The sequence below is a fragment of the Balearica regulorum genome, chromosome 15 (assembly GCF_011004875.1).
Source record: "Balearica regulorum gibbericeps isolate bBalReg1 chromosome 15, bBalReg1.pri, whole genome shotgun sequence".
In the NCBI taxonomy this organism is placed as follows: domain Eukaryota; kingdom Metazoa; phylum Chordata; class Aves; order Gruiformes; family Gruidae; genus Balearica; species Balearica regulorum.
This window is the reverse complement of record NC_046198.1, coordinates 1467497-1494564: the sequence shown is the minus strand read 5'-3', so window position 1 is coordinate 1494564 and position 27068 is coordinate 1467497. Positions and strand designations below refer to the sequence as shown.

The 27068-nt window shown below is 52.2% G+C and overlaps 1 protein-coding gene across 11 annotated transcripts in view; it reads left to right on the top strand.

The window, feature by feature from the left end:
- Positions 1 to 27068, top strand: part of CAPN15 (calpain 15) — a 61366-nt gene that overhangs the window by 15257 nt on the left and 19041 nt on the right. For 7 of the 11 annotated variants that reach the window (XM_075767255.1, XM_075767256.1, XM_075767257.1 and 4 more), the window contains one exon: positions 959 to 1279. The exons of 2 other annotated variants lie outside the window; for them this stretch is intronic. In XM_075767255.1, the coding sequence (XP_075623370.1) occupies positions 1104 to 1279 (176 nt within the window). In that variant the 5' untranslated portion in view covers positions 959 to 1103. Of the gene's footprint in view, positions 1 to 958; positions 1280 to 21030; positions 21192 to 24798; positions 24822 to 27068 lie in introns of those variants that run through there. 2 more of the 11 variants (XM_075767263.1, XM_075767261.1) reach the window with 2 other exon arrangements.

Sequence of the window (27068 nt, the reverse complement as noted above, 5' to 3'; positions counted from 1 at the left end):
CTAATTTTGTCTTCTTCCTCGTTTCTTCTTTTTTGCTCTGTTAAATGTTCCCTTGATCTGTTCCTCCTGACACGCATCCAGATTGCCGTGCCTTTTTCCTTCAAGGAAAGACACGTGTATGTTTAAACTTCTTTGAATAGTAGAGGACACGAAACGTTTCTGTGGTTTAACTGCAAGGATGCTCAGAGAATAAATTCTAAAAAGGAATTTCTAAATACGAAAGAGGGAGAAAAGGAAGAACAGTCAAAGGCCCAAACCTGCTTCTGAGGGGAAGGGGATGCTCAGTATCAGCTAAAAATTGGCGTGAGCTGAAAGAAAGCGTTTCATTGCACTGTGTGAAATAGTCACAGAAAGCATACTTGTGCAGATACCCAGTCTGTCCGTTTTCAGCTTTACTGTGGTGTTAGTGGGGAATGGGAAAAGAGGGAGATTTTAGTTTACATACTGGGAAAATAAAATCTCCTCACCACATACAAGTCCTCGAGTCGTACTCCTCGTAGCTGAGGTAACTAAAAACCTGGTGTGCCAGTCAGAGCCTGGAGCTTTCGGAATAACCTTTTGTGCGTGTGATTCCCAAGGTTTGGGCTCTAGGTGAGACTCGCTCGCCTTCTTTTCTGCTGCTTTACCGTGGTGGTGATGGCTGTCTGCTGGGCTCTGGTGTGCTTTCCTCTGCTAGTCGGGCTGCTTCCCTGTGCCTGGGAACTCCTGGTGCTTCACTGGGGAGAGCCTCTTCTAGAGCCCCAGTACTCCCCGTCGCCAGACAGTGAAAGCTGGATTCAGTGAAACGGCCCTTCCCATCCCAGTATGTGCTGGGATGGGGATCCTGGTCAGAGCATGCGTTAATAGGCTTCTAAAAACGGAGGGTTGTTGCTTAAATCATACCTTATCTTTCTCTCTTTTTCTTTCCTTTTTTTTCCCCTTTCTCTTTTTTTTTTTTTTTTTTTTGACTCTTGATCAGAACCGACCTTCCTTTCTCCAGTGTGTTGGGATCTTTACAGCAGCCCATGCCGCAGCGCCTCGCCTATTCCGCCCGAACTGCCCGTGCCTCTGGCTTGGACCTAACCTAGGATAAATCTCAGCGTGGCCTGGGTAGGGGGGAAACCATGGGGAGCTCTGCCTCATCGCTGGCCGCAGAGACGGAGTCGGACCATGGCTTCACTAGCGCACCCTACCCGGGGCACCCAGCCGTGAGCTGGTATAGGAGTAGTCACAGTGGCCCCGTTTGGGAAAGTGCCCTTATAACGCGGCAGCATCAGCATTTACACCACCGGGTGCGAAGGTAAGGAGGAGGGGAAGGAGCCTGCTTACCTGCTTACCTCTCAGCTTGAAGCCGGGACCGTGCATTTGGGGATGAGTTGCTTTGCATCCTGTTGGGTGTCGGGTCCTTTCGTTCAGAGGCTCAGTTCAATTCCTCGTCAAAGCTAGAGCCAAATTTCCACCGATTTGAGTGATACCAAGTCACGTCCTTTTTACGAGGCTGCTGATGTCTCCTGCAAAGCAGACTGCAGGATTCATCCCAGCTCTTCCTCACAAATTGTGAAGGTGGCTGCCTGGGAATGGGATCTCAGTTCCTTTAACGAGTTCACCATGTTTTTGTGGCTCCTCTTCTTTCTGACCTCCCAACTGCTCTCTAGGTGTCACAGATGGAGGATGGTGACTCCAGGTTGGGTGGCAATAAGTAGTAAGAGTTTCTGAACTCAAAAGAGCAAGATAAGCTGTTTTCATGCAAAAGCAGCAAAATGCTTTGAATACCAGATCCAGGGGAAGGAAACACACTAAAACAATTACTCTGAAAAAGAGCTCAGTGTTTCCAAGCCTCAATTTCTTGCCTCCTCGATGAAATCAGCACCTCAAATGTGTCTCTGAGTCATTGCCTCTGCCCCTTCCCCATCAGCCACTTGCAGTGAGGAATTTTTCTTCATGTTGGAGGGCTGGTGTCCTGCATTCAGTCTCTGACAGGTTGAGAGGTATGTCAAAAGCATCTAAAAATCCTCTGCCCGGGGGCTTGGCTACAGAGGGCTGCCGTGTTTTGTGCTAATAATATTTGAGCCTTTGCCTAACGCCTGCTTTGTGTAGATTCCAGCCTAGTTGGGTATTTGTTCTTGCTTGAGTCTGTTTGAAGCCGCTAGTCTTTTAGGAATAGCTGCTTGCTTCTGAGTGTCCCCGAGCTGTTGCGGCTTTCCACTGGAGGTGTTTGCTGTGATGGTCGTGTAGTATCTGTCGTGTAGTCCTTGTTTTCTTGCCTTTCTGCTGCTGCGTGTCCCGGAATCTGCTTCAGGGTGTCTGGCGCACAACTCCGGGAGACTCCGAGGCAAGCGACGTCACGCTTTGCTCCTTTGTAGCCTTGTCTTGGGTTTCCTTGTTGAGCTGGTAACAACGTGAAACCAATTAGCTGTTGTCTTTGCTCTCAGTCATGGGCTTGAGTTCCTAGCAAAGCCCAAGAGGCCTTTAAAAAGGCAACTCTGAGCTGTTCCCGACATCCACGGCTGTGTGTACCGACCTTTGGCTGCCCCACAGCTCTGGTCGGTGGTCTGTGGGTTTGTCCCCTCTGGTTTAGAGGGATTCTGCGAGCAGAGCTGGGTCCTTCCTGCAGGATTATTCCTTCCGGACTGCTGCTTTTTTCCCCTGTTGCTTTGAAGAGATGGGGAAGGTGTCGACAGCTCACAGATGAATCCCCCGGTATGCCCGTGCACAGCCAGCGCTGAGACTTAGGAGCTTCCAGTGCAAAGCTGGCACTGGGCACTGAAAAGGTTGTGTCTCTGCAGGCTCGTGTACCGCCAGCTGTGACTCCTCGTGATTCAAAGTCTGTAGCTTGGAGGAGCTTGAGAAACTAAGTGAAACCTTGACACATGGAAATAAATTTCCTGAACAACCGGCCTTGATGGTGGAGCAGATGTTGGGGGAAGAACAGGAATTGCTGATCTCAATGCAGATAAAGCCAGTGGCCTGTTAGGACAGGAGTGTTTCTTCTGATAATTATGTATTTCCCCTGCGAAGGGGAGAAGAGAACTTACCCCGGCTAAGTGCCACATGGTTCCTGGAGACAGGAAAATCACTGGCCATGATTCACTGAGCAGTGAATTGCGTGGGAAGAACCCGCTTTAGGCAGTGATTATGGAAGTGGGTTCAAAAGACCTGCTGAGATCAGCCAAGCTGTCAGGCATCAAAGTACCTGCGATTCCCATGGCGAGACGGGTGAAACAACAGGGTGAAGAAGCAGCAGATGATTGGTTTCCAGAGAGAAACAGATAAATATATTCCTTCACAAAATTAAGTAAGTCAATAGAACAAGTCAGGGTAGGTAGTAGCCCTGCCTCAGAATGTCCTCACCCCTGGAGTCCTGTAGCACAGGAAGGAAGTGGAGTACTGGGGAGTCAATTTGAGGCTGGACAGGAGTTCTGGGATAGACTTTGCTTTTCCTGCTGATTTCCTGTCCCTGCCCGCGGCCACCTTCAGAGCTGATAATGCTTCGGCTGCTCTAGAGCAGCACAGAGCCAAGCCTGCTCTGCTCTGTCTCGGGAATGAAGGCGGACCTTCCTTGGCAGGAAAACAGGGATGTGAGTGCTTCACGAGTGACTTTGGTCTGTACTTGGTGGGGGAATCGGGGGAGAATACGGGAAGAAATCAGTGCTGTTTGGCTTTCAAGATTTTAGAAGCTAGGAGGAGGATTTTAGAAGCTGCGTTGTCTCCTGTTGCCTGGGTGAGGTTGGTGGTCTGGAGTTCCCTGTCTGCTGAAGGCGGGTGGATGTGAGGGAGAAGAAAAAGGACCTTAGTGGTAGAAGCGATAGACTTGTGACATCCAGATTTGAGTCCCTGATCTCTTTCTACATGTCAGCGTCCCACCTTTTAAACAGGAGCATGTCCCTGCCCTCCCCAGCGTGCCAGGAGGACATAGCTACTTAAAGACTAGAGGTACCAGGTGTTATATGTGTGTTAATTAGAGGGATCTTATTGCTGAAATCTCTGCTTAGGGCAAAGATGTTGGTTTTAAATACATCCTTGCTAGCTGTGTGTAGCCAGACAAATTCTGGCTTAGTTACAAGTCCCTTTGGGCTCCTCCTTGCTCATACGCTTCAAGGTGTTTGGCCTGGGCTGTTGTTGGATGAGAGTGTTCAGCTGAGCCTGCGGACCCATCCTACCAAGCTTCCTAACGTGCCAAACCCTTCACAAAGCTGAGAGCAGCAAGGTGCGCTGCCACACGTCCGGGTGCCGGCGGCAGGACATAGCTCTGTTGCTGCTGCTGCAATTAAATGGTTTGGGAGCCGTGGGGGCTTGTGGTGGCTTCTCCCGCTGGAAGCGGCAGCTCTTCAGTGTGCGTCCTTCCACATCTGTAAGGTATTAGGAGGGACTTAGAGCACTGAAATGTCTCCCAGATGAGGTTAAAGGGAACGCTTCTGTTCACCGAGTCTTCGTTCACCAGCATTCATAAAGAGGGACAACAGGGTCCTGTCCTGGTCAAATTCTTGATGGAGCCCAGAGGTGAATGGGGGTTTGATGGGGCTCTTGCTTGCTGGACCTGCTGGGTTGCTGTGGCCCTTTCAGTGAGGTCTCTGCCAGAGCTGGGTACGTGTCAGCACCAGGCTGGTGGGCTGGCAGGATTCCTGGGTTGCAGAGCGCTCTGGGTGTCTTTTGAAGGGGTCATAGCACTGAGAATTGCTTGAGTTTGCTCCGCTCAGGAGAGGCTTTTTGGGGAAAGTGTTGCAAGATCTGTGTGGCTGGATCTAAGTGTCTCTGCCCACCCCTCAGTTTGTTGAAGCTCTCTGAGCTCCTTCCTTTTACAGAAAATATGCATTTTCTGGGGTTTTCCGCAGCATTCTGCAAAGGCTTTGTATTTTTCTATAAAAGCCTCTTCAGAATGAAATACCTCTGGGCCTCAATGGCTGTGGAGGGAGGAACAGACTCTATTTTTTTTTTTTTTTAATGCTAAAAATATATAAATCCCTCTGCTTTTAGCAGGAAGCGAGGAGACCCGCTTTTGTTGTTGGCAGCTGGTGGGAGGACACTTGCTGTACCTCTCCCTTCTCCCCAGAAGCACCACTTAATTCTGGAGCGAAACCCGGAGTGAGGCATCCATGGCCTTGGTGTTCGTGAACGCCACGGCTTAAATGCGTGAAAAGAAGCAAGTCAAAACTGCTGGCTAGCATCACAGAGTCCTGTCTTGGGGGCTTTGAGCCATCTTGAGGCTGGTGGAGATGTTAATAAGGGGACACGGGCATACTGATGAGTGGCAGGGAGGCATATGGAGGGGGAACACGATTGTGTGCAGCTCCTTCCCTCCCTCCTGTGCCCTGGCACTTCACCTCCGAGTGCAGCATAAGCAGAACTGATGTCTAGAAGACTTGTTTCTTGTTGGGGAAAGCAAGGCCCGGAGGAGAAGTGAGATGTCTGGGAAGAAAAGTTGGTGGTAAAGGGTCGGGGTTTCCCGGCTTCTGTTTTCTGACAGCCTCAGCGGGATGGTGTCCGTGCTCTCTGGAGCACAGTTACCCTGACAGAGCTGGGCTTGGGGCAGGCACGGTTCCCTGCCCTGTTTTTTATCAGCAACCTGCTTGGTTTTGGGCGTGCTCAGAGAGTTGATTTTGCACCTTGCAAGAATGACAGACTGGGTGAGATTGGAAGGGACCTCTCAGGTCCAGCTGGTCCAATTCCCCTCCCAAGCCTCCATGCGAAGAACAGAGACATGTGTGGCTGTAAAAAAGCAGGGAATAGCCAAAATCTGCTCTGACTCCATATCCACAGAGGAGGGATGAGGAGGGAAAGAGACACCACTCTTCCAAAGCACAGGGGTACTAACATCAGCTCTGATATTCAGGACATGCCTGTTCATCACGCCGGCATGGAGCCCGTGTTGCCCAGGTGCTGCGGTGAGGTGGATGCGTCCCCGTGCGGTTTGTGCTCCCTCCGGAAGTTGTGACATTGAAGTTCAGCTGGGATTTGGAAGAGCAACGATGCTGCAGGTTGTTGTGGATACCTGCTTGATGGGAACATTGGGCTTGTAACTGTTGGCTTGCCAGTTCTCACTGAAGCACACGGCGGCTGGAATAATGTCTTGCTCAAGAAAGTGTGCAGTGCCAAGAAGTTGGCAGGATGCTGTTTCATCCGCCTGAGGCTTCCAGTCCTGCCCATCCGCTTTCCATGCTGGCTGCTCCAGCAGTCCGCTCACTCACAAAGCCTCTTAGTTGTTTAAATTGAGGCTATTTATAGCTCTGTAGCCATGAAGAACTTGGAGGATGGCGCAGAGTAGCAGTGACCGAAGTTCTCAATAGGTACCCAAACATCTTTGCTCCCTGTCTGCACCCCAGCCTTCCCCATCTCCATTTCCCACGAGTGCAGGTGGCAGAGCTATCCTGCGTGCTTACCCTCTCTAAAGAGAGGGCAGAAGCCAGGGCACGGAGTCAATCGGAGCTCGTGTCCTTGTCTTACCCAGCGGGGATGGCTAAAATATGAATAGAAATGCCTGGACCCCTTGCCTGGAGTTTTGCTGTCACAGCAAGAAAGGAGAGCAGCAGCTTTACCTGGTTTTGGGGCGCTCCTGACGCGGTGGTAGCTGAGCACCCTTGTTCCCAGGGGTGTAGGTTCAGGTCCTTCTCCAAGTGCAGGCATCGGGCGATTTTGCTTTGGTGCTCTCAGGATGCCACGCTGCATGAAGGGGGTTAGCATCCAACTTTGGCTGTGCTTAGATCCATCATCCTCTCCTCTCCATCTCTTTTGGGAAGAGATCCTGGGGATTTTGCCATGAAGGAGTTCAGCCTCTTGTGCTCTGGGCTGGGGCAATGAGTGGTAGGAGGGCCTGGTAGAGCCCTTTAGTGCTCTGTTTGGAGCAGGCCTGTTTTGGATGCAGGTATGTTGAGGGTGGGAAAGGGATTGGTAGGTGGTGAATTTTTCTTTGGGTTTTTTTTATTTTTTTAAGAGCAGAGAATAGCAAGAGAAGCCAGAGAAGGGATTTTTCCAGACCAACCCTTCTGCACTGCTCCCTTGACTTTTTTTGGCTGCAGAGGCAGGTCTAGTGTTTCATGGCAAATCACTTGCACCCCTGAGAGGTGTCACACATGTAGCCTGCAGCTGTGAAGTGGTCTCAGCCCTCCAGAAGCAGCTGATGGATGGACATGATGACAGCAGGAAGCTCAGGAGCCTGGCTGAGCTGCTGCAGCAAAGGAGAAGATGTAGGAAAGTGTGTATGTGTGGATTATTTGTTTTTATCCCAGTGTCACACGGAAGAGCCAGGGTGTGAACAAGCTCATCCACCTAACATCGTGCAGCGTCTATGCTGGCGGGAGATGTACCTGCCTTAGCCTCATGCTCCTGCTGCCGTGGGCTTGTGAGAGGGGGGCGAGGGCAAGAACAGCCTCCTGCTTTCTGCCCATGGGGCCGGCAGGGAGCTCCCTTCCCCTCCCAGCTGTGCAGAGCTGCCAAGCGGCCAGCCGTTTCCTGGGTTTGTTCCGGAGCTCATTGCTTTCCTCCAAAATTATCAGGTACTGGTTGCTGCAAAAGGCACGTGCTGGATTTCTCTGACCGGTAACTTAATCCAGTTTGACATTGTTGGCTCTGGGCTCGGGTCTCCGACTAATGCGATTCAGAAACGGGGAGGGGAAGCACGCAGAGCTGCAGTCTCCTTTCGCCCGCCTCCATCCCCAGCTGCAAGCGCCTGGCCTCAAGCTGGCCATGGCGCTGAAAGGCTGCGTTGATCCCGCCTCGGCTGGAAGCTGGTGCTGGTGTGTGGAGGAGACGGAGGGGAGTGTGCACTGAAGGAACCTCTGCAGGCCTTTGTTCCCTCGGATGAAACAGCTCCCCCAGTGCGGGGCTACGGCGAACAGAAGGACGGTTGTTTGAGGGACACAGAGAGGGAAGATAAGCTGTGGTTGGACGCTGTTTGCATTTGGCAAGCTGGGGCTGCATCTGGCTGTTCCTGCCCAGGGATCCACCACCCGCCCAGGTAGCTGTGCCTTATCAGCCGCTCTCCTCGACAAATGGCCCTGGGCTTTTATTTGATTTGGGTACCTTCCCACGCTTCTCGCCCTGCCGCGCCTGCCAGTCTTCCTGCTCTGCCTGGTGCTGGCAAGGCGCTGGTAATGCAGCCAGCAGCCCGTGCCAGCCGGTGCATCTCACAGCATCCGTACCCACAAGCATCACTGAATCCCTGCGAGGGGTAGGTGCTGAAGGTCACCGCGAGGAGGTGTGAAGAACTGATCTGAAGAGAAAGAAGCTGCTCCTGCGTTACAGATGGCATTTATGAGGCTGCAGCAGGACATTCAAACCAGAAGGAAACTTGAAGTGAAGTGTGAACGCAGCCCGCAGCCCTTTTGGATGGCGGTGGGACAATCAGCCGGAGAGTCGGGGCAGCGCATGGGGTGAGGATGAGAGTTTGGGCTGCAGGTGCTTAAAGGCTGCCAAGTCGGCAGCTTGCTGGGAGCTGGAGGGGCCTCGCCTGCCCTTGCCCAGAGCAGTACAGAGCTCAGCTTTGTCTCCAGACGCATGGGTTCAAGCCCTGCCGCTCCCAGCGCTCAGTGCTATCACATGCTGGGGCTTGTAGTTACACAGGGCTGGGCTTCTGCATTTGGAGCTTGGGGGACTCACTAGAGCGAAAGGAGATGTTGGAGGCTGGCTCCTTCCACCCTGCGGGCTGGAGGGGACAGGGTGTCCCTACACCCCGACCTTCTGTAGCATTCCCCAATGTGGAGTGGGGAGAAGGTGGACACAAGCAGGATCCTTCATCTTCCCCAAAACCTGATTTTAACCTTGGAAAAGTGAAACTATAGGTAGATAGATATGTATGTATGTATACGTATTTTTCCCCCTGATTCCTTGGTACTCCAAGGAGGAGACACCTTTTATTCAGAGCCCCAGCGTTGGCTGGCACATGTGCCATGCAGCACTGGGACTTCCCATCGGACCCGTGCCGCCAACTGTAGCCAATGTGGCCTCTGTAACCTTCCCTGCTGAGGAGCTGGGGCTTTTCCTGCTGCCTCACCCCACAGCTGTTGTGTCTATCTGTGGGGAGCGACAAATGCGGAAACACTTGGTGCTTCTGAAATGTGGACAAGATATTTTTTTTGCAGGAGCTGTAGGGTTGCGGCCCGTGGCACAGAACGGACTGATCACTGACGCTGCTGCTGTCTTGCCCAGCAGCCTCCATGGCACATCATTGCTTTATACACCCTTAGAGACTCTCCTAGCAAACCTTGGCACAACGGCCTGTTTTCCTTGGGTTATCTTTTCCTACAGCGAATGTTTAGATGCTTTGCGTCTTCTGAGTGTGCTGGTGTGGGCGCTGCAGCCCCTGGCGTGCTCAGTGCGTGTGTTGGGGGGACTGCTGTCGGTGGTGACATGGTGGGGAGGGCACGGCAGCTGACAGGGCCCATCTGTCTTGTGCAGCATTGAGCCTGCTGCAGGCAGGGCACGCACGCTCGCTCTCTCCTCTCTGTCCCTGGGTTGGCAGTGATGTCCTTCAGGTTGTCCTTGAGGAGCATATGTGCCGAGGTTACCCATTTGTGAAAATGTGTGTGGCTTGAAGGAGCTTTAAATGAGAGCGGGAGCTGCCCTCCTTGGTAGGAAGTGCCATGTCCTGCTGCAGGGAAAGGATGCTGAGCTGTTAGAGGTCCCAGCATGGCCTCTGCCGGATTGCCGTGATGGCAGGAAACTTCTCTGTGGCATGTGGACATCTGAGGGTTAATTGCACGTGCTCAAGCCATGAGCATCCTCTAGATTCCAGCTGTCAAAGCGCTAACTTAAGTATGCGTCATCTTTACGAGGCAGTAAACAGCACGAAGGTCTGAATTACCGAGTCCAGAGGCCTCCAGGGTACAGTATAACTTGTAGGGGCTTCCCTGGTAATTACTGCCTGCCTGACTGCCGGAGGAGTCGGCCAGATAAGTCGCTGGCTCAGTTAAGGTGGCAGTAGCTCTAGAGCATGGGGTATGAATAGAAGGAACAGGTTGGGGTGCTGGATGGTTGCGTGGCTCAGCCTGCCCTGGCACAGCATTGTTCTGCTCTGCTCCTGGCTCTTCCAGCCCCGCGTAACTCACGCGATCCTCCTTGCTGTCTCCGAGAAGCCGGAGGAACCGAACAGCCACTGTTTTCAAAGCACACAGCGACATCAAACTGAATCCGAGGCCAAGTGCTCCTGCGTTGAACCTTTGATGGGATGGGTGGCAGCATTGTGGGCTTCTGATGTGGCACAGTGGTCTTCAGTCCTCCTGATACCATTGGCAAGCCAAGGAGCTCCATGGTGGGTGATCTCCTGTGACATTGCAACTTCCCTGGGTGGCCTCGAGGCACTGCTGACTGCCACGTTTCCCTCGGTGCCAGGGAGGGTTTTAGGCTGGCTGGGATCATGCCATGCTGCAGGAGCCCATCCTGCTGTCTGTGCTGGATGCTGTGCCACAGGGGACACGGGTCTGGGTCCGCCCGGCACATCCAGGGGTATTTTGTTGTGCAAGCTTGTACTGAAGATTGGCCCAGGACTGTCCTAGAAGCTGTCAGTGCAAGGAAATTAAAATGACAAGTAGACTGGGCAAGAGGAAGCATTCACAGCCAAATCACAGTAAAATCAGCATGTTTTATCCCACTGAGCTTCTTGGAAACTGTTGATAATTGTCCCCTCTAAAGTTCAGGCACATGAGAAAGAGAAGTGACCTTTATGGGTCAGCTGCACATGCGCAAACAGATCCGTTGCTGTTGGCGGGACTCAGCCTGTGCGCAGGATCCCATCTTTTCCCTTCTCCCTTGCAAGAAGGAACTGGACTCAGTTGCTGGCCAGAGCACCACAGGAAGGTACTTCCGTAGCAGGGCTTGAGAGCACACCGGTGCCCACATGGTCAGTGTTGGATTGATATTTTGGCCTCTCATTAAATTGCCCTGTGGTGGTTTCTGTAATGAGGTGAGAATCCTCGAGGCCAGCCTGGCTCTCTCAGTACAGAGCAGGGATGCCGAGGTGGTGGAAGGCAGTCTCCTTGGATGTAATTCTGAATTTCCTCCATGGTTTCAGCAGCACAGGACAGAGCAGCTGGCTGAGGGCAAGGGTGTGTTTCCCTGATACGAAGAGGAAGCTGTTCTGTTAAAGTTCACTAGGGGTTTTTGATTTGATTTTTTTTGAAGGTCACGTGGCAGCATGCAGGCCTGCAGAGCAGAGCCAGGATTCCTTGAGAGCTGCAAGGCGCTCTGCCCTTTCCTTGGCTTCTCCTCAGAGGAAGGGTCTTGGTGGGGGAATCCTGCAGCTCTTTGCACATACAGGGACATCAATCCGTTACTTCAGCCTTTTTCCTGCAGATCTAGTGTGCGGAGCTGGCGGGCTCTTGGAGTTACAGGGGGTAATTTAGCTCACCTCTGACTTTGGCAGGTCGGAATGGTGTTTAACCAGTGCTGGAATGAGAAGGTAGAAGGCAGGGGGTGACATTTGGGGTGGGGGTGTCCCTTCTCCTGGCCTCTGGAGCCTTGGTGGCTGTGGTGTGGAAGTCCTGGGAGCAGCCACCAGCCTGCGGATGCCCTGGACCTTTCACATTCTGTGCCTGTTGTATTTATTGAGCCTGACACTTCAGCTGCTGTGGAGATGGATGGATTTCTATTAACCATACCCTGCGTGTGCCCCCCTGTGAAGCGAGCCCAGGTATTAGCATTGCAGGAATGGCAGGCTGGAGCACAGCAGCTGGAAATGCAGGGTGATTTATTCAATGGAGACATGAGAGATGGGAGCAGACAGCTTTGGAGCTGTGTTGTTCCTCCATTTCCCCTCCCTCTCCTCTCTCTCGTTCTTTCTTTCTCTTCCCCCACCACTCTTCCAATTTTATTTTAACAGCACTACAAATTGCAGCATAAATCTTGGCTGGGCAGCAATCCGGGTTGGCGGCCACCAGTAAATCTCCTCTGTCAGCCTCCCCACACAGGAGAGAGGTTGCACCGGGAGTAAGGGCTGTGGGTGAGTCCTGAGTGTGCCTGGTTTATAGTCCCATCAGGTTTTCCTGGCTCTTTCCAGTTATGGGCCCATAGCTTCTTTAGCCTTAGTCCCATATCTCTCTAGTCTGTGGGAACAGGAAAAATTCTTCCTCCGCCCCAGCCTCCAGCACTCACACTTGGCGTGTTGGATAGGAGGGATGCTAGCATAAGTTGCAAATGCCGTTGTTCAGTTGTGTGACATCTAAAGTTGTGCCCTATTCTTAAAGATAACCTTCATCTGGGGAAATGGACCTGTGCTTCCAAACTGCCCTGCACACACAGGTGCTTTTGTTTTCTGATGCAGAATGCATGGATCCTCTATGGCTGTGCTGGGAAGAATGGCAGAAAATAGCCCTGTGCCGGTGCGTGAACGGCAAAACCTTTACCCTTTGGTTCACGCAAGGGATCAGTCTACACACTCCCACGCCAGGAGCCGCTTGTCCTGGCAAATGTGTTTCCCAGCTGCCTGTACTGTCTCCCTGGATGTGTGCTCCACCTGTGTTTGTAGCCCCTTCCCCAGCTTGACCACTCTGCATTGCGGCCAGGTATTATGAATAAAACAGAATAAAAGTACAGACCATGCCTTCACCTTAGCCTCTTCTTGGCTGTCTGTGAAGCTTCAAAGACATTTCCCACGTTGGGTTCTTAAAACACTGGGCAAGTGTTGAAAGACGCATGGGTAGGTCTGCCTGATGTCAACAACACTTGTTTTTTGTGTGATGTACCGGTGAGAAAAGCAAGGTGCAAAGGGGAAAGGCATCTGCTGCAGAAGTGTGTTAGAAAACAGTGAGATTCTGGGGGCTGGAGTAGCTGGGATTTCTGCAGAGGAGAAGCTCAGGGCCAGCAGTTCCTGCGGTGTCTGGGGACTGCAGGGCTCTGACTCCACATGGTCGCCTCGCCCTTGCCCTGCTCTGTTCTCCAGGGAACTCGGGCTCTTTTGAGGTATGCCACAGACCCTCACTTAAAAAGAAATTCCTTAATTGGCTTAAAGACAGAGAAATGAAAACAACAAGCAGAGCTTCCTCTTCATCCAGCTTGCTTTCCTCTGCAGGGGTTGCTTTTGAAGTGATTGTTCAAACGTACCTCAGGTGCGGGTAGCTAAATTGGGGGGAATCGAGTGTCCTTTGGTCCCAAGAGTCCACCCTCCTTGCTGAAGCTGTCCCAGCTCCTCAGATGAGAGAGCAGCTTAATGAGTTCAGTTTCTTGCTCCTTTCCTTGCCTCCTCCCCTCCCTGCTGAGAGCAGGTAGGGCTTTATTGTAAAACGTAACTGTAGAAATCAGCCCCATCGGTGCTTTCTTTCCTTCCCACTTTCTCAGATTCATAGTGCTGAAGAGCTCCTTCTCTTTTGGTGCCTTCATGCTTAGATCCACCTTCAAAGAGCAGCCTCTGCTCTGCTTCTCCGGGGCCTGTTTCAAATTGGACCTGGAGAGAGGTGATCAAGACTGTTATTTTGACAGATTGCCGTGCCCAGGTCTCTGAGCTCCTCCAGTGGCACCACGGCTGCTGCTTCTGCAGCTGGGCTGAAGTACCCATCGGCAGGTTTCTGGGACAGCTTTCCCTGTTGGGATCCTTTCCTCCCCCAAGAGAAACTGGGCCACTGTGTTGCAGGGTACCTTTTTTTCAGCTGGGCTAACCCAACTCACGCACAGAGCCTGCTGTGACGTGTTAGTGAAATTGGGGTAATGGAGACCCTCTCCGAGCCCTGTTGCACCTACCCTGGAGGGGCTTCTTAGGAAGCACGGAGCTCACTGCCTGCCTCGGTCCTGGGTCTGTCCTTAGCCAGGGCTTCCCTGCTTGGATTGGGAGCAGCCACTGCGTGATTCAGCATGAGTACTCTGCTTCCAAGGGCCGCGTGTAGCTGCTTCAGCTCCTGGTTAGATCGTGTTTAATCTGGCTCTAGCCGTGTCCTGGAGATTGGACTTTCACCCTCTTCAGGGGGTGGCAGCTGTTCTAGAAAGGCAACAGGACTCCTGATGATCTCCTGGGCTGATATAAATCTCCTCGCTAGCGCTGAAGGACCTGGTGTGATGGAGGTGAGGAGCTTGAAACTCAATCGCAGCCCTTGGTCTGGTGTGTGCAGAGAGAGGTGGTTCTCCACTCCTCTGCGGCCAGGCGCTGGTGTCGAGGGTCTGGGTGCTCAGAGGTCCTGATAGCTCTCTCAGTCCCAGGCTCAGATGTGTGTTTTGTTCTCTTCAAGTTCCCCCTACATACATACATACATAAACCCTTTAATAGCTGTAATAAACCATATGCCCCTGTTATTTAAATAGAATAAATAAAGTTGGAAAAACCTCCCAAGGACCATCTGGAACTTCACCACCTGTGGAAAATCGGCAGTTAAAGGAGCTGTGTATGTAGTGGAGAGCGGGGAGAAGAGCCCATAAAGACAGCGTCACTGGAAAAAGAGGAGCGTCTGAAAGTCTTTCATCTTCCTGTTGGTAGCACTTAGATGCGACTCCAGCTGCTTTCTGTTCTGGGATGCAGGCAAGTGTGAGCTCCCACGCTTGGTTATTGCTGTTTGCAAGGAGCCGGTCTGGTTTGACCCAAAGGTTTGGAAATCGTTATACTAGCAAGTAGGAATAATTCAGAGGACGGTGAAAGATCATTGCCAGGACTTGAGAAATTCATGTTTGGTTTCTGGACTTGTCTTAGATTAGTGGTTGGGCAGGATCCGTGGCTGGTCAGTGCCTTGGTTGCTGTCTAGCAAGGAAGGAGAACCCAAGGTCTCCAAAGCACCTCTGTCTGCTGCAGGCGCTGGGCTGCACAGGTACATATGCAGAAGCGTGCACAGGCGTGAAGTGTTAGTTCTTTCAGGTGCTGGCAGTGTTTCTTTGGCTGCAGTGGGAAAGTCATTCCCAGCTCTGTCCAGACCTCCCCAGATGCTTTGTGGAAAGAGGGAATCCGGCAGCCAGGCAGGTGTTGCAAGCTGAGGAGGACAAAGCCGCATCTCTGCATTCACTGGAGGCCAAATGGATGTTGGAGTTATGTTGCTTCCTGAGGAGGCTTCTGGGCTGCTGCCTGTTCTCTCCTGGCTGATCCAGACACCTGGCATCCCAGATCCTTCTCCTTACAGGTCCCCTACAGTTAAGAGCTTCTATTTCGTGGCCTCCAGAACTGTGAACACTCCACAGCCAACTTGAACTTCACTTATAAGCTCAAGATGCAAATAGGAACATCCCACCTGTGCCATGTTGCTGGATGCTCCTTAACACCGTCTGTCATCCCAGAGGCACTCGTGCCCAAATGTTCAACCCCTTTTGAGGGTGAAGTGTTGAGACATGAACCCCCTCTCTAGAGGGGTGTGCTGAGTCCCTGCTGCTCACTGGCAGCCCCAGGTGTGGAGGACAAGCAGTGATGGCCAGCTAGCACGCACGGGGCTTGCCTGCCACCGGGACCCCTGGTGGGAAGGCAGGTATCTTTTGCAGCCTGGTTCTTCTGAGTTGCTGATCATCTTCCTTCGTGAGTGATGCATATATCGCTTGATTGCCGGTACCCTCCCCTCTCTGCTCCAGCGCGTAAGCCTCTGTCTGGTACACCAGCTTTGACAGAAAGGGCCAACCCCGCTGCAGGCTTTCACCGTTTGTCAGAATAAATTGCTTCTTCCTCCTATTGCGTGGAGGAGATGCTGGTTCATTCGCCCTGAGTCCGAACAGCACCTGAGGCGGCTGCTCTCCCCTTGTTCTTCCTCCCCCCGAGCCTGCAGGGAGAGCAGAGCCTGCTGGCTGCAGCACGGCAACAGGCTCCCAAAACCACAGCTGATGCAGCAACAAATTTTGCGTGGTCTTGCATTCATCTGCTTGACCTGACATAACCTGGAAACGGAGCTGGAGAAGGTGCAGATGATCCAGGAGCGGGAAAGGCTGGAGCCATCTGTGAGGTTGGTGGGGTTTACTGCTCTTCGAAGCCTCTGCTCTCCATGCTGGCCCAGGCAGCTTCACCCCCGGGTCAGTAGAGAGTGAAGGGACGTGGCTGCAGTGCAGCAAACTGCACCAAGCCTTTGTGCATGTTTCTCCAGGACCTGGTAGGGGATGTGAGCACACTTGAAAGTTGCGTCGGAGCTAAGGAGTTGGTGGAAGGAGTGAGCACGTGCATGTGTGTGCAAACTGCAATACCCAGTTCATCTGGGACATTGCCCTGCTCTGTGCGTTGAGATCGGTGTTCTTTGAAGGGGTTGCAGATGTGGTTCCTGAAGTAGAAGAGAGGGCATTCAGGTTTGCCCTCTGCCTTCTGATCTCCTGTCACCAAAGGAGCTGCTCAGGCACGTTGAGAGATAGCAGGGCTTGCTGGTTGGTGGCTCTGGGAGGAACCGCCATCCTCACCTTTCCCCTCGCTGCCAGGTGATGTTTGTAACATGGCTGTGGCGCTTGATTTCCGTGCCCTGATCCGACCGTAGGCTGAACTCCAGGGATGTTGGGAGTTGCCAGAGTTCCTCTCTTCCTCTGTCCCTTGGCAATCTTTCTTTCTTTCTTCAGATCAGCGCAAAGCTTGTTGGCTGGGTTATTAAGCATGAGCTGCTTTCCTGAGGCACAGGACTGGCTTAGCTTTTCATTAAGGCCTGTTAATCATCCTGAAGAGAGCCTGACAGCCCCTGGCGACAGACCACAGTGCCCTGCTGCCTTCCGTCTCGCCGGTGGGTGCGAGATCCCACTTGGGAAGGGTGCTGTGTGGTTTGGCGTGGGACAGTGCTGCTGCAGAGCTTGGCAGTGTGAGCTTGGGCCCTGAGAAGTTTCCTTGTTCCAAGAAGAGCGCCCGGCAGCAGCTCTGCCGGAGCTGGGATGATGGCCAAGTTAAAGCCCCAGGAGAGGAGGAGGAGGAGGCTGGGGGCTCTGCTTCCCCCCTCCGCCAGGCTGCAGCCCCGCTCTGCTTAGTCTCAGAACTCACAGAAACATGAGTCTTTCTCTCTCCATCCATCCCAAATGGCACTGAGCTCTTGATTACTGTTGTTTTTTTCTTAATTGCACCTTGGAGCTATGCCTTGATTTATTTTTTCAAGGAGAATTTAGGGAAAAAGATGGTTGTTTCTCAAATAGCGGCCTGCCCCATGCAGCTCATTATGGGCCACGTGGGAAGGGGTGAGACAAAAGGAGAGAGGGGCTCGGCAGGGTCCTCCCACCTCCTTCCCCGTCGTTGTGCCTGCGTTGCGATGGCTCCCACCACCCCACAACCCCTGCAGGGCCACGCGAGGGGGGCAGGCAGCTCTCTCAAGACTTGCATAGCATCCTCCAACAGCGGTATTTTGCTTTTTAGGCCTCAAAGGCAGCAAATAGCTTTGAATTTCCTTTTCATCCTAGAAAGAAGGGGTTTCATTTACTCTCTGAAAGTACAGGGTGGTGGTTTGGAGCTGAGCTGGTGGCACTGGCTGTGAGAGTGAGATGTCATTGCTCTCAGAACATCACCCGCAGCTCCTCAATCCTGTCCTGTACTATGCTCTCCAGACATGAGACATCCTAAGAGATGTCCTCTAGTCCATTCCCTCCCACATTTCATCTGAAATCCTTAACTCTCTGAGCTCTTCTGGCCATCCCTCCCACTCTTCCCGACCCGAGCATCACAGATAATCATTGATATGAAGCTGTCCCCATCCTGTTGTCTCTGGGCAGGCACCACGCAGGTGGGCAGGCATTCCCATGGCCGATCTGCAGGTGTGGATAGCACATGTGTCCCCCTGGGCTTGGTGAGAAGGGTTGATGGCAGCGCCTGCGTCAGAGGCAGCCTGGCAGTTCTGCAATGAGGGAATAACAGAGGAAGGAGCTCAAAGGAGGATCCTTCAACCATTGGATCTGAGGGAGCGGCACACATTCTTGATGGAGCAAAAAAGGACATCTCTCCTTGTTATGTCAACCTCATTTATGTCTCAGTGATGCATTGATGACAGCAAAGTCTTGCCCTTCTTCCTCTCTGGGCGAGAGATGTTCTGCAGCCTCCCTGAATGCTATTTATTAGCTAGTGTTAGTGGTCTGAGAGAGGCATTAACCCTATGCTGCTCTTCCCTGGGATCTTCTCTTGGTTCATTGCTGTTACCAACTTTCTGTTGGCTTTTTAAATTAAAACCTGCCATGATTTGCAATGAATTGGTGTAACAGTAGCAGTAAAGAACATCATCTTCCCAGTCCTCCTAGATCTGGCACGTTGGTCGTAAATCCTCTTGCTGTTGTCACTGATGTCCCTTGATTTCTATATGTCTTGGGCTAGTCTAACATCAGCGGTGGCTTTGGAGGTCTGTGCTGTGAGTGACACCTGTATGATGTGTCCTGCTCACACGTTCAGCGTTAAACTGCTCACCAGTTTGTCCAGATCAGCAGGAAGCCCTCGTGACTGCAAGAGGAGCAGCTGCCTCCAGGGTGGGATTTGGCTTCATGTTGCTCAAGGTGTGTTTGTTCTCAGGTTCCTACGGGTGCAGGAGGCCATTAGGTGCTCCTGGTATCTCCCACCCTCTTCCTGGAACACCCTGAGGTTTAAAGGACCTTGCTCTATGAAGGGGTTGTGCTGCAGCTCATCCCAGAGGATTCGGTGTCCTCACTGGTCCATGCTGGGTGTGTGATGGGATCAGTGGTGTTCTGTCAGTCCTGATGTTGCCAGAGCCATGTTTGCTCTGTAATAGTCTCTTCTCCTGCTGTGGTCAAAGGGTCAGAGAGTTGAGGCTGAACGCTGCAGCCAGGTCAGCAGGCATCACTCCTCTTCTGCCAGATCTGAACCTGCTTGGCCTTTGACCGTAGCCTGTCTTGCTGCCTGGCAGCTGAACCACTCTTCCCCTCACCCCGATTCACCTTTTTTCAGTTTGGCTGTATTATTGACCAGGGAAGTGTCTACTGGGATGGACCTTTCATAGGCTCTCAAGGAGTTTTTTGAGCTGCCTCAAGGCAGGGAAGGATTTATGGGCCAGTCAGGGAATGATTAAGTAAGTTTTTGGAGCCCTTACCTTTCCTTTAAAGTCTTCCTTCCTAACCAAGGGGATCTTTTCAGACTTCCCAAATTCCCTTTTGCTGCTTCCAGAAAAACTTTCCCCTGGTGTTGCTTAAAAGATGAGTCTGAAGGGCCAAAAGCTGAATTGTGGCAACTCTCCTAATCCTTGTATTGCCACGTGATGTTGGCAAGACCCCTGCCCTGTTTGGGTTGTGGATCACGTCTTCCAGTTTTTCAGCGTGGAGGCCTCGGTTTGATGGGTGGGTGTGAAAGTCTGGGGTTTTTTTGAGCCTTTCTATACGAGCCATCTTGCAAACAGGTAGTTGTTTTATTTAGTAGCAGATCTGTAAGATGCAGCATCCTGGTCTGTGGGATTGATTTCAGTGGAGTCTGAATCTTCCTCCATTTCAGGTGCTCATGAATTTTGCTGGACAGCCTTATTTTACATGGGAAATTCTCTGGGACACTGCTCAAACCAGAGATAGAATATAATAATAAAAAACATGCAAGATAGCTGAATCAATTTTTACTAGGCTCTCTAAAGAACAAATCTACTGTTCTCTAAGTGCGATCTTGCTCCAAGCGTTCAAGAAGCTGAAGCTACAAGTATCCAATGTAACTTGGGTCCATCTGTCTTTTAGGGTTTAGACCTTTCTGGTCTGTTTTTTAACAAAAAGAAAAAAAAATTCTTGAATGTTTGTGTTGCGTTTGCTGGAGGACTGTGGGCTTTTTTCCCCTGAAAAAGCAGCTTTTGTGGGAGCTGCAGGCACACTGAGGCGCTCCCAGATGTTTTAGCAGAACCAGGTTATCTGCAGAGATCCTTTACACTTTTCGCACCGAAATTACACGGATTTCATGCAACCGTGACAAAAACCTGTAAAACTGGTGTACCTCCTTTGTGCAAATATCCACTGTATGTGGATTTTAGTCAAAGTCAGTGTGGTGGTGTCAAAGGCAGGCAAGATATGGATCGAGGCCATTCAGTTCATTACCGCCTTGAGCCAAATCAATGTATTAAGACATTATCGAACCTGTTTAAGCACATATATAGTACGGTGCTGGGCTGAGTTAATGACACGAGTTTTCCTCACCTAGTATAATACTTGGGTGCAATTGGAGCTTGATATTGTTTGCTCTTAATTTCCCCAGATACCCAAAAGAGCAGGGAAATTAGGCACAGAAAAGGTAAATAAGGTAGTTGAGTCCAGGAATGACGGCAGCAGTATTGCTGTGCTAAATTGGTTTCTTTGAAGTGAACTGTGATTGCAACTGCAGAAATTTCTCATGCTTGCATGCAGGGAGTCAAGACGAGGTTATTAATTATAACAATAGGCTGGAATTGATCTTAATGAGAAACAGTGTAGCTTGAGAGGAGCTGAGGCTTGTGCTGGTGGCTGTCCCCAGGGCTGGGGCTCCGGAGAGACCTTCCCGGGCTGTTCTCCTGCCAGCCTTGCGGCAGCAAAGCCTGTCCCGTGACAATCCGGTGCGACTGGATCGTGCCAGTGTAGCACGTTCCCCATGCCTCCATCCTCCTTTGGTGACTTTTTGTCTTCTACAGAGGGGCAAACAGAGCCCACAGAGGTTCAGTGGGTTGCTTGCGCTGGCAGAAGGAGTATGTTAAGGAGTGGGGAAATGCAGCTGAGACTGCTAAGTTTCGAAGAGGTCCCATTCCTGTTGGCCATCTCGTCTGGGTCCTGCGTCCCGATTAACTTGGTGCGGGAGGTGCTTCTTTAGGGTCAGACAGCTGGTCCCTCATCATAAGTTTGTGAACCCAGAGCTTGCAAAAGCTTGTGACGTTTGAGCAAAGCTAGAACTCAGACTTTACTGGCCTCCTAGAAATACTCTGTCTGCCTCTTCCTTTTGTATCCCCAGGGATTCTTCTTGTTGCCCTGGCAGAGATTTGGCTAACCTGTTCATTAGCAAAGGAGCCTTTGAGAACGGTCGTGTCTCAGCGTGCCTGTACTGCACAGCGCTCTGCCAGCCAAACTGGTTTTCTTCTGAAAGCCAGTATCTTACAACACCGACGCAATTAAGGTGTATTAAAGGCTAATGATGCGCGTCCTGTTTTTCTCACAAGGCAGGCCTTCCAGATTGTGATTCTGCTTTGATGATTTTGCATGAAAGTCTCTTGTCTCCAGTTCATCAGTTCAGGATAATGCTGCCTGTATGTCCTTGGCCGTAGAGGAAAGCTAGCATGAGGCATGCTCCTTCCAGATGTGCGTCGCTTTGCATTCTTGCAAATACCTGGATCTCCAGTGACCACGTATTCAGAGGGGCAGATCCCTTTCAAGACTGGGCTCCTTCTCTCCTTTTCCTGGGCCAAACCCAGCCAGAGATTTCAGCCATGAAGAGGACTCCCCAAGTAATGATGGTCTCCTCAACTTCATCTAAGCCAGACTTTGGTGCATGTTACAGGAGCTTTCAGGGTGCTCCTGTCCCAGCTGTGCCTCTGCCCTCCCACCCTGCTCTTGACAGGTTCCTTGGGGCCTCTTCATGGCCAGCGAAGGGTAGAGGAACATGTAGCTGGCAGCCCAGAAAGCCAATCATGTCCTGGGCTGCATCCCCAGCAGCATGACCAGCAGGTCAAAGGAGGGGATTCTGCCCCTCTGCTCTGCTCTGGTGAGACCCCCCTGCAGTGCTGCGTCCAGCTCGGGGGTCCCCAGCACAAGAAGGACATGGAGCTGTTGGAGCGAGGCCAGAGGAGGCCACGGAGATGATCTGAGGGCTGGAGCACCTCTGCTATGGAGACAGGCTGAGAGAGTTGGGCTTGTTCAGCCTGGAGAAGAGAAGGCTCCGGGGAGACCTTAGAGCCCCTTCCAGTCCCTGCAGGGGCTCCAGGAAAGCTGGAGAGGGGCTGGTGCCAAGGGCAGGGAGTGACAGGCCAAGGGGAACGGCCTGAAGCTGCAGGAGGGGAGATGGAGATGAGATGTGAGGCAGAAATTCTTTCCTGTGAGGGTGCTGAGGCCCTGGCACAGGTTGCCCAGAGAAGCTGTGGCTGCCCCTGGCTCCCTGGCAGTGTTCAAGGCCAGGTTGGATGGGGCTTTGGGCAACCTGGGCTAGTGGAGGGTGTCCCTGCCCATGGCAGGGGGTGGGAACTAGATGGGCTTTGAGGTCTCTTCCAAACCATTCTGTGATTCTCTGTTCCATTTGCATCCTTTGCAAGCAGTTGTACTTGCAGAGCGTTGCCTTGGAAGTCCTTTCTTCCCTTCCTACCCTGTCCCCTCTCACCCTTAACATCTGTCTTTCTCAAGACAGGCAAGCTCTGTTTTCGAGGAGATGACAACAAAGTAAATTGCAGGGAAAGCTGCAGTTTGAGAGCGCGTTCTGTGGTTTTGCTGGCTGCCAGAGAGCTATAGTGCTGAATGAACTCTGCACGTCCGGGGCCAGTGGGTTTTTTTTTTCTCTCAGACTTCTCATTAGCAGAGTTCAGTTTTCCCCTGGGAACTTCTCATTAAAACTCACAGCCTCTTCTCTCCCGGGCTGGTGGAGCACATCTGAGCTGGCGGAGCACTTTGTGGGCTGTGTCCAATGTGGGAAAGCAAAAGCTAAATAGAAACTGTGCAAGAACTCTTCTGAGGTTTGGTGCAACGGGACCAAGAAATTCCCAGGAACTGGAGTGTGTCGCTAGCTTGGAACACCCTTGGCGTCTATCGGAGCCTCTTGGCACTTTTTTTGGGGGGTATGTGGTGTCGATGGGTCTTTGGCCCCGTTCACCCTCAAGTGCTCACCCTTGCAGGGTCTCCTGCCTCAGAATTAGATCTATTTTTTTTTCCTCCCTTCTGCTTTGATGAGTGATTCTCCTTTGCCACCGTTGCTTTATTAAACAGAACAAATCTAGTTGTCCTGCTTCAATTCATTGCAAGTTATTACCAGTGGAAGATGCTATTTTCTGCATAACCGTAATTGTCCTGCCCCAGTGAATGGTCAGGAGCCCTGATAGTGTGCTGGGGCTGGGAGGAGGTAACCTGCAGAAACAAGGGGGGGTCCTGGCTGGAGGGGGGTTTGGCACAGGAGCGGAACGGGCTGATCCCTCGGTGGTTTTTCCTTTCCCTGTCTAAGCTGTGTTTCTGGGAACTAGTTGACAGTTTGTCCTGGATTGACTCTAAAGAGTGAGAGCAGATATAAATATATGATAAAGCTCTGGAGCACTCAAAAATTAATATTTCAGGATCAAGAAGTCTTTATTTCATCAACTGCTTCAACAAAAGGAGGGATTTGTGTAGTTGTAGCTGTTGTGGTTCCCTTCCAGTAGACTGAAGGAACAAAGAGAACGATGCAGCCAGCTCAGACCAAGGCCCCAGCTCCAGTCCAAGCTGAAGGAGTTGCCTGGTGTGAGATGGAGGTTGCATAAACAAGGTTGTATCCTCTTTGGAGCTGTTTTTTTCTTTCCTCCTCTGACCTTGGTGTGATGATTAGATCCCAGTGCTGCTTCATACAGGGGACTGCAGGTCCTGGATGCTACAGACCAGGTCTGCTGGGAGGCTGACCTCCGTCCTGGGCTGGACAGCTGCTCACAGTGGTGGTGCCTGGAACAACACGAGGTGTCAGACATGGTGACAAAGCTGAGCTATTCCGCTAGGGTGAAGATGTGTTTTGCAGCCAGGGGTCCCTTAGCACTTTCCCAGCTCCCCTGGGGAGGATGGGAGCCACCAGCCCTGTTCTACAGGGTTGCTCGGACCTATACAGTACCAAACACATCCCCGGTGCTCTACAAGAAGAGCAGGAGTGCAACCCAGAAAGGTGTAGTTGTGAGACTACTAGTAGTAGTCTCCACAGTGGAGGAGCACTAAGATGGTCAGAGCGCTGGAGCGTGTGTCCTGCAAGGAGAGGATGAGGAACCTGAGCTCCTTCAGGCTGGAGAAAATTGGAGAAGGTCAACCAATACCTACAAGGACATCACCCAGAAGAGAGAGTGAGGGTCTTCACAGCATTGCGTGGTGGGAAGATGGGAAACAAGTGTAGGATGAAACAGGAGACGATCAGACTGGATATAAGGAGAAGCATTTTTGCCCTAAGGATGGTCAGTTAGTAGAGTTCGCTGCCCAGAGAGGTTGTGTAGTCTCCATGCTTGGAGGTTTTCAAGACCAGACTGTATAAACCTGAACAACCTGCTGTGATCTCTTTAGAGATGCAGCTTAGAGCAGGAGTCTGGACTGGAGACCCCCCAAGGTCCCTTCTGACCTGAGTTACCCTGGGATCCTCTGCACTTGCTCTTGTGGAAGGCGGGGTGCTGCTTTCACTCACAGGTAGAGAGGTCCAGCACGGGCCCCTGTTTGGTGGGCACGTTTGTGCCATTGCGGTGGGCCTGCCTGGCACTGCCTGACTTGGTTGCTTTGATATAATCCTCCAAGAGAACATGGGTGAGCTAGGGGAGGTTTTCTTTGCTGTCGCTGCCCTTGCTCAGTAGAGTAACTGTGCTGGTGTGAAGTGGGAGAGAAGGACAAGGGGACAGGTCCCTCCTGGTGCTTTATTTTTGCCTGTGCCTCTCTGAGATTGGTGAAGGTCACTGGTATTGAAGCCCGTTTCATTTTTTTGTCTCACTTTGGAGGAATGGGAGAGACAGGATTTGGAAATAATCATGCAACCTGCCTTGTTTGTACGGTGCTAGCACAGAGCTGGCAACACTTACTTCTGTAGCCTCGGGGGTTTAAAGTGTGAATCAGAGACTGTTTTTCTCCGCTGATGCTCCTGTAGAAATTTGTAAAAAGTGGAAAGTCCTGGTTCATAGTGTTTCTGTGTTGCTCTGCCAGTATATCTGCTGCAACCTTCCCCTGGTCCAGCCTACCAGCCTTTGCCTGGCTCTGCAAGAGTGAGTCAGCTCAGCCAACAGCGTCTCCTTGCCCAGGCTTCACGACGTGCGGGCCGTGATCCCAACCCACGTCCCCTTCTAACAGTTCAACTGCCAGAGCGATGCCGCATGGTTCCTGACCTCCCGCACCCCCTTCTTGCACGGCCATGGATGTCTCCTGCTCCCGCTGGCCCTGGAGATGTGGTAGGTCTGCGCGGGAGACGGCTCTGCAGTCCTCTCTTGGGTCAGAGCAGGCTGTGCTGTTGAAAGAAGGAGTTAAATAGAAAACAGCTGGATGGGGAGGAGGGGAAGCGATTCGCAGCTCACAGACGACTGAGGCAGGATTTTTGTTTGGGGGGGGTTTGTGATTTTTCTTTGTCTTCCACAAAGTTCTACTGCTTTTTCTTGTATTTGTCAAACGAGGATTTTGCTACAACGCGTCCTGTTTCAGAGAACTCGGGGTTTGTATGTTGCTGACTAGAACAATTGATTTTTATTTATTTGTTTATTTACTGCAGGAGAGAACTGAAGCAGTAAGTTTTTAGGCTTTAGCTGTTTTGGAGGAGTTTTATTTAGAGAAACAGCCTGATTCCATTGCTGTGTACAATTGACATGAGCTCATATAACCCTGCCGCCAGCGTGGGCTCTGCAGTGGATCTCTCGCTCCAGTGCCCAGGTCACCTCAAGCCATTTGCTCTGGCAGTCCAAGGCGCTTCTGTCCAGGGCTGGTTGCCATCTCTTGCCCTGGAGCTCAGCTGCACATCACACGGGCTTGGCACACCACCAGCTCCCTGCCGGCAGGAAAGACGCAAACTGCAGGTTTTTGGGCACTTCCCGCTCTCGCACCCTGCCCTGTTCCTTCCTGTATTGCCCTGCTCTGGTGAGGCTCCAGAAAAACCTTTGGTCCCAGATGACACCCAGAGGTGCTGGAGACCTCTGGCTTGTTCGATGGCTGCGTAGGAGCCAGGGCTCTGTAGCAACGGGACATGCAAGCTCAGCAGAGACTCCTAAACTCATGGCTGAGCAGAGCCCTAGGAGGGGACATCGCTATCCCACGGTGGGTTTGGAAGGTGCCGTCTTAATCCCTTCCCTGTCTTCTCCTGACAATTCTGCCCTGCCGCAGCTAGAGGAAAGTTCCTGCACGTAAGAGGGAAGCAGAGGGCCAGGATGTCCCTGCAGAGACTCTCCGGTCCCTCCTGATGCCAGCCTTGCCCCGGCACCTCTGTGCTCTCAGAAACAGTGTCCAGAGGGAAACAGTCGCACATCCTTTGGGCAGCTCTGCTGCCGGATCCTGCCTGCGAAGGCTGCTTAGGGTCACCTCAGCGGTGGGCTGTCTTTGGCACTCCTAAGTCCGCAAGGCAGAGTGAGCAGTGAGGTTCCCTGGCACCTGATCAGCACGCTGAAAGCTGTCTAGTTGGTTGAGTACCTTCAATATTCTTTTTTAAGTATTATAATTACACTGTTGTGACTGCCAAGGTAGGTGCAGTCCTGCCAATGTGGTGATGTCTCCTGCCAGCTGATGTGCGCCCTGTCTTGGTTGGGTAGAGCTGCTGCGGTGGGAAGCACGGCCACATGGGCCAGCCCTGTCCATGCTGCAGGGTGGTACGGCTGTTGCCCTTTTCTTGCGATGTGCACCCAACAAGAGCCTCTAGCAGATCCCTGCTGCCAGCCCGATGGGCTGCTGAGAGCTTGTGTCATCATGCTCCCTGTAAAGTGTCCCCTTGCCAAGAAAAAGCCCTTCCGTGGGTGGGTGACTTTGCTGGGTTGCTGTGGAACGGCTGGTTTTGAGAGGGGCTTCTCTCCTGCACAGGCGCCTGGGAGGTGGCAGGCGATGTTTATCTCAGTTGCGTTTTCTGGGGCTGGAGAGTATGTGTGTTATCAGTCAGCAGATGGGCCTGGTGAATAGACGGTGGAGACAACTGTATTTCCTCACGCAGGCTCGTTGCCTGCCGGGAAAGGAGCCAGCCAGGCTTCGTAGGGGGAAGTGCAGAGCTTGGACAGGCTGTGGTTGGGTTCCTCCTTCAGCCAGCGCCTTTGTGAGGCAGAGACTGCTGCTAACACCCACTGTGTGCTGGTATGGGGTGTCCTGTGTAAGGATGGCCCAAGGGCCACCGTTCAGCACTGTCCTTCCAGTCTCGTGCCCTCTGTGATCTTTGGACCCTTAAATTAAGCCTGATGCTCCCGGCAGGGACTTTAATTGTCCATCAGTCCCAGGCAGGAGCCTGGTGGGAGCAGGCTGCAGACTGGTGCGCTGCCAGTCATCAAGGCTGAGGAACTGGTGGCTTGCGGGGGACAGTCGAAGATGCCTGTCCCATGTTCTCTCGCATTTCTGTGCGTCTCCCACTAGCTTGCAGGGAAAGCTGTGTGGCTGCCGGGCACCACGACATGGCGTAACAGACGTCTTGGGGAGAAGCGGGCAGGGAAGTCTCTGGCCAGAGCTTGCCATGCTGG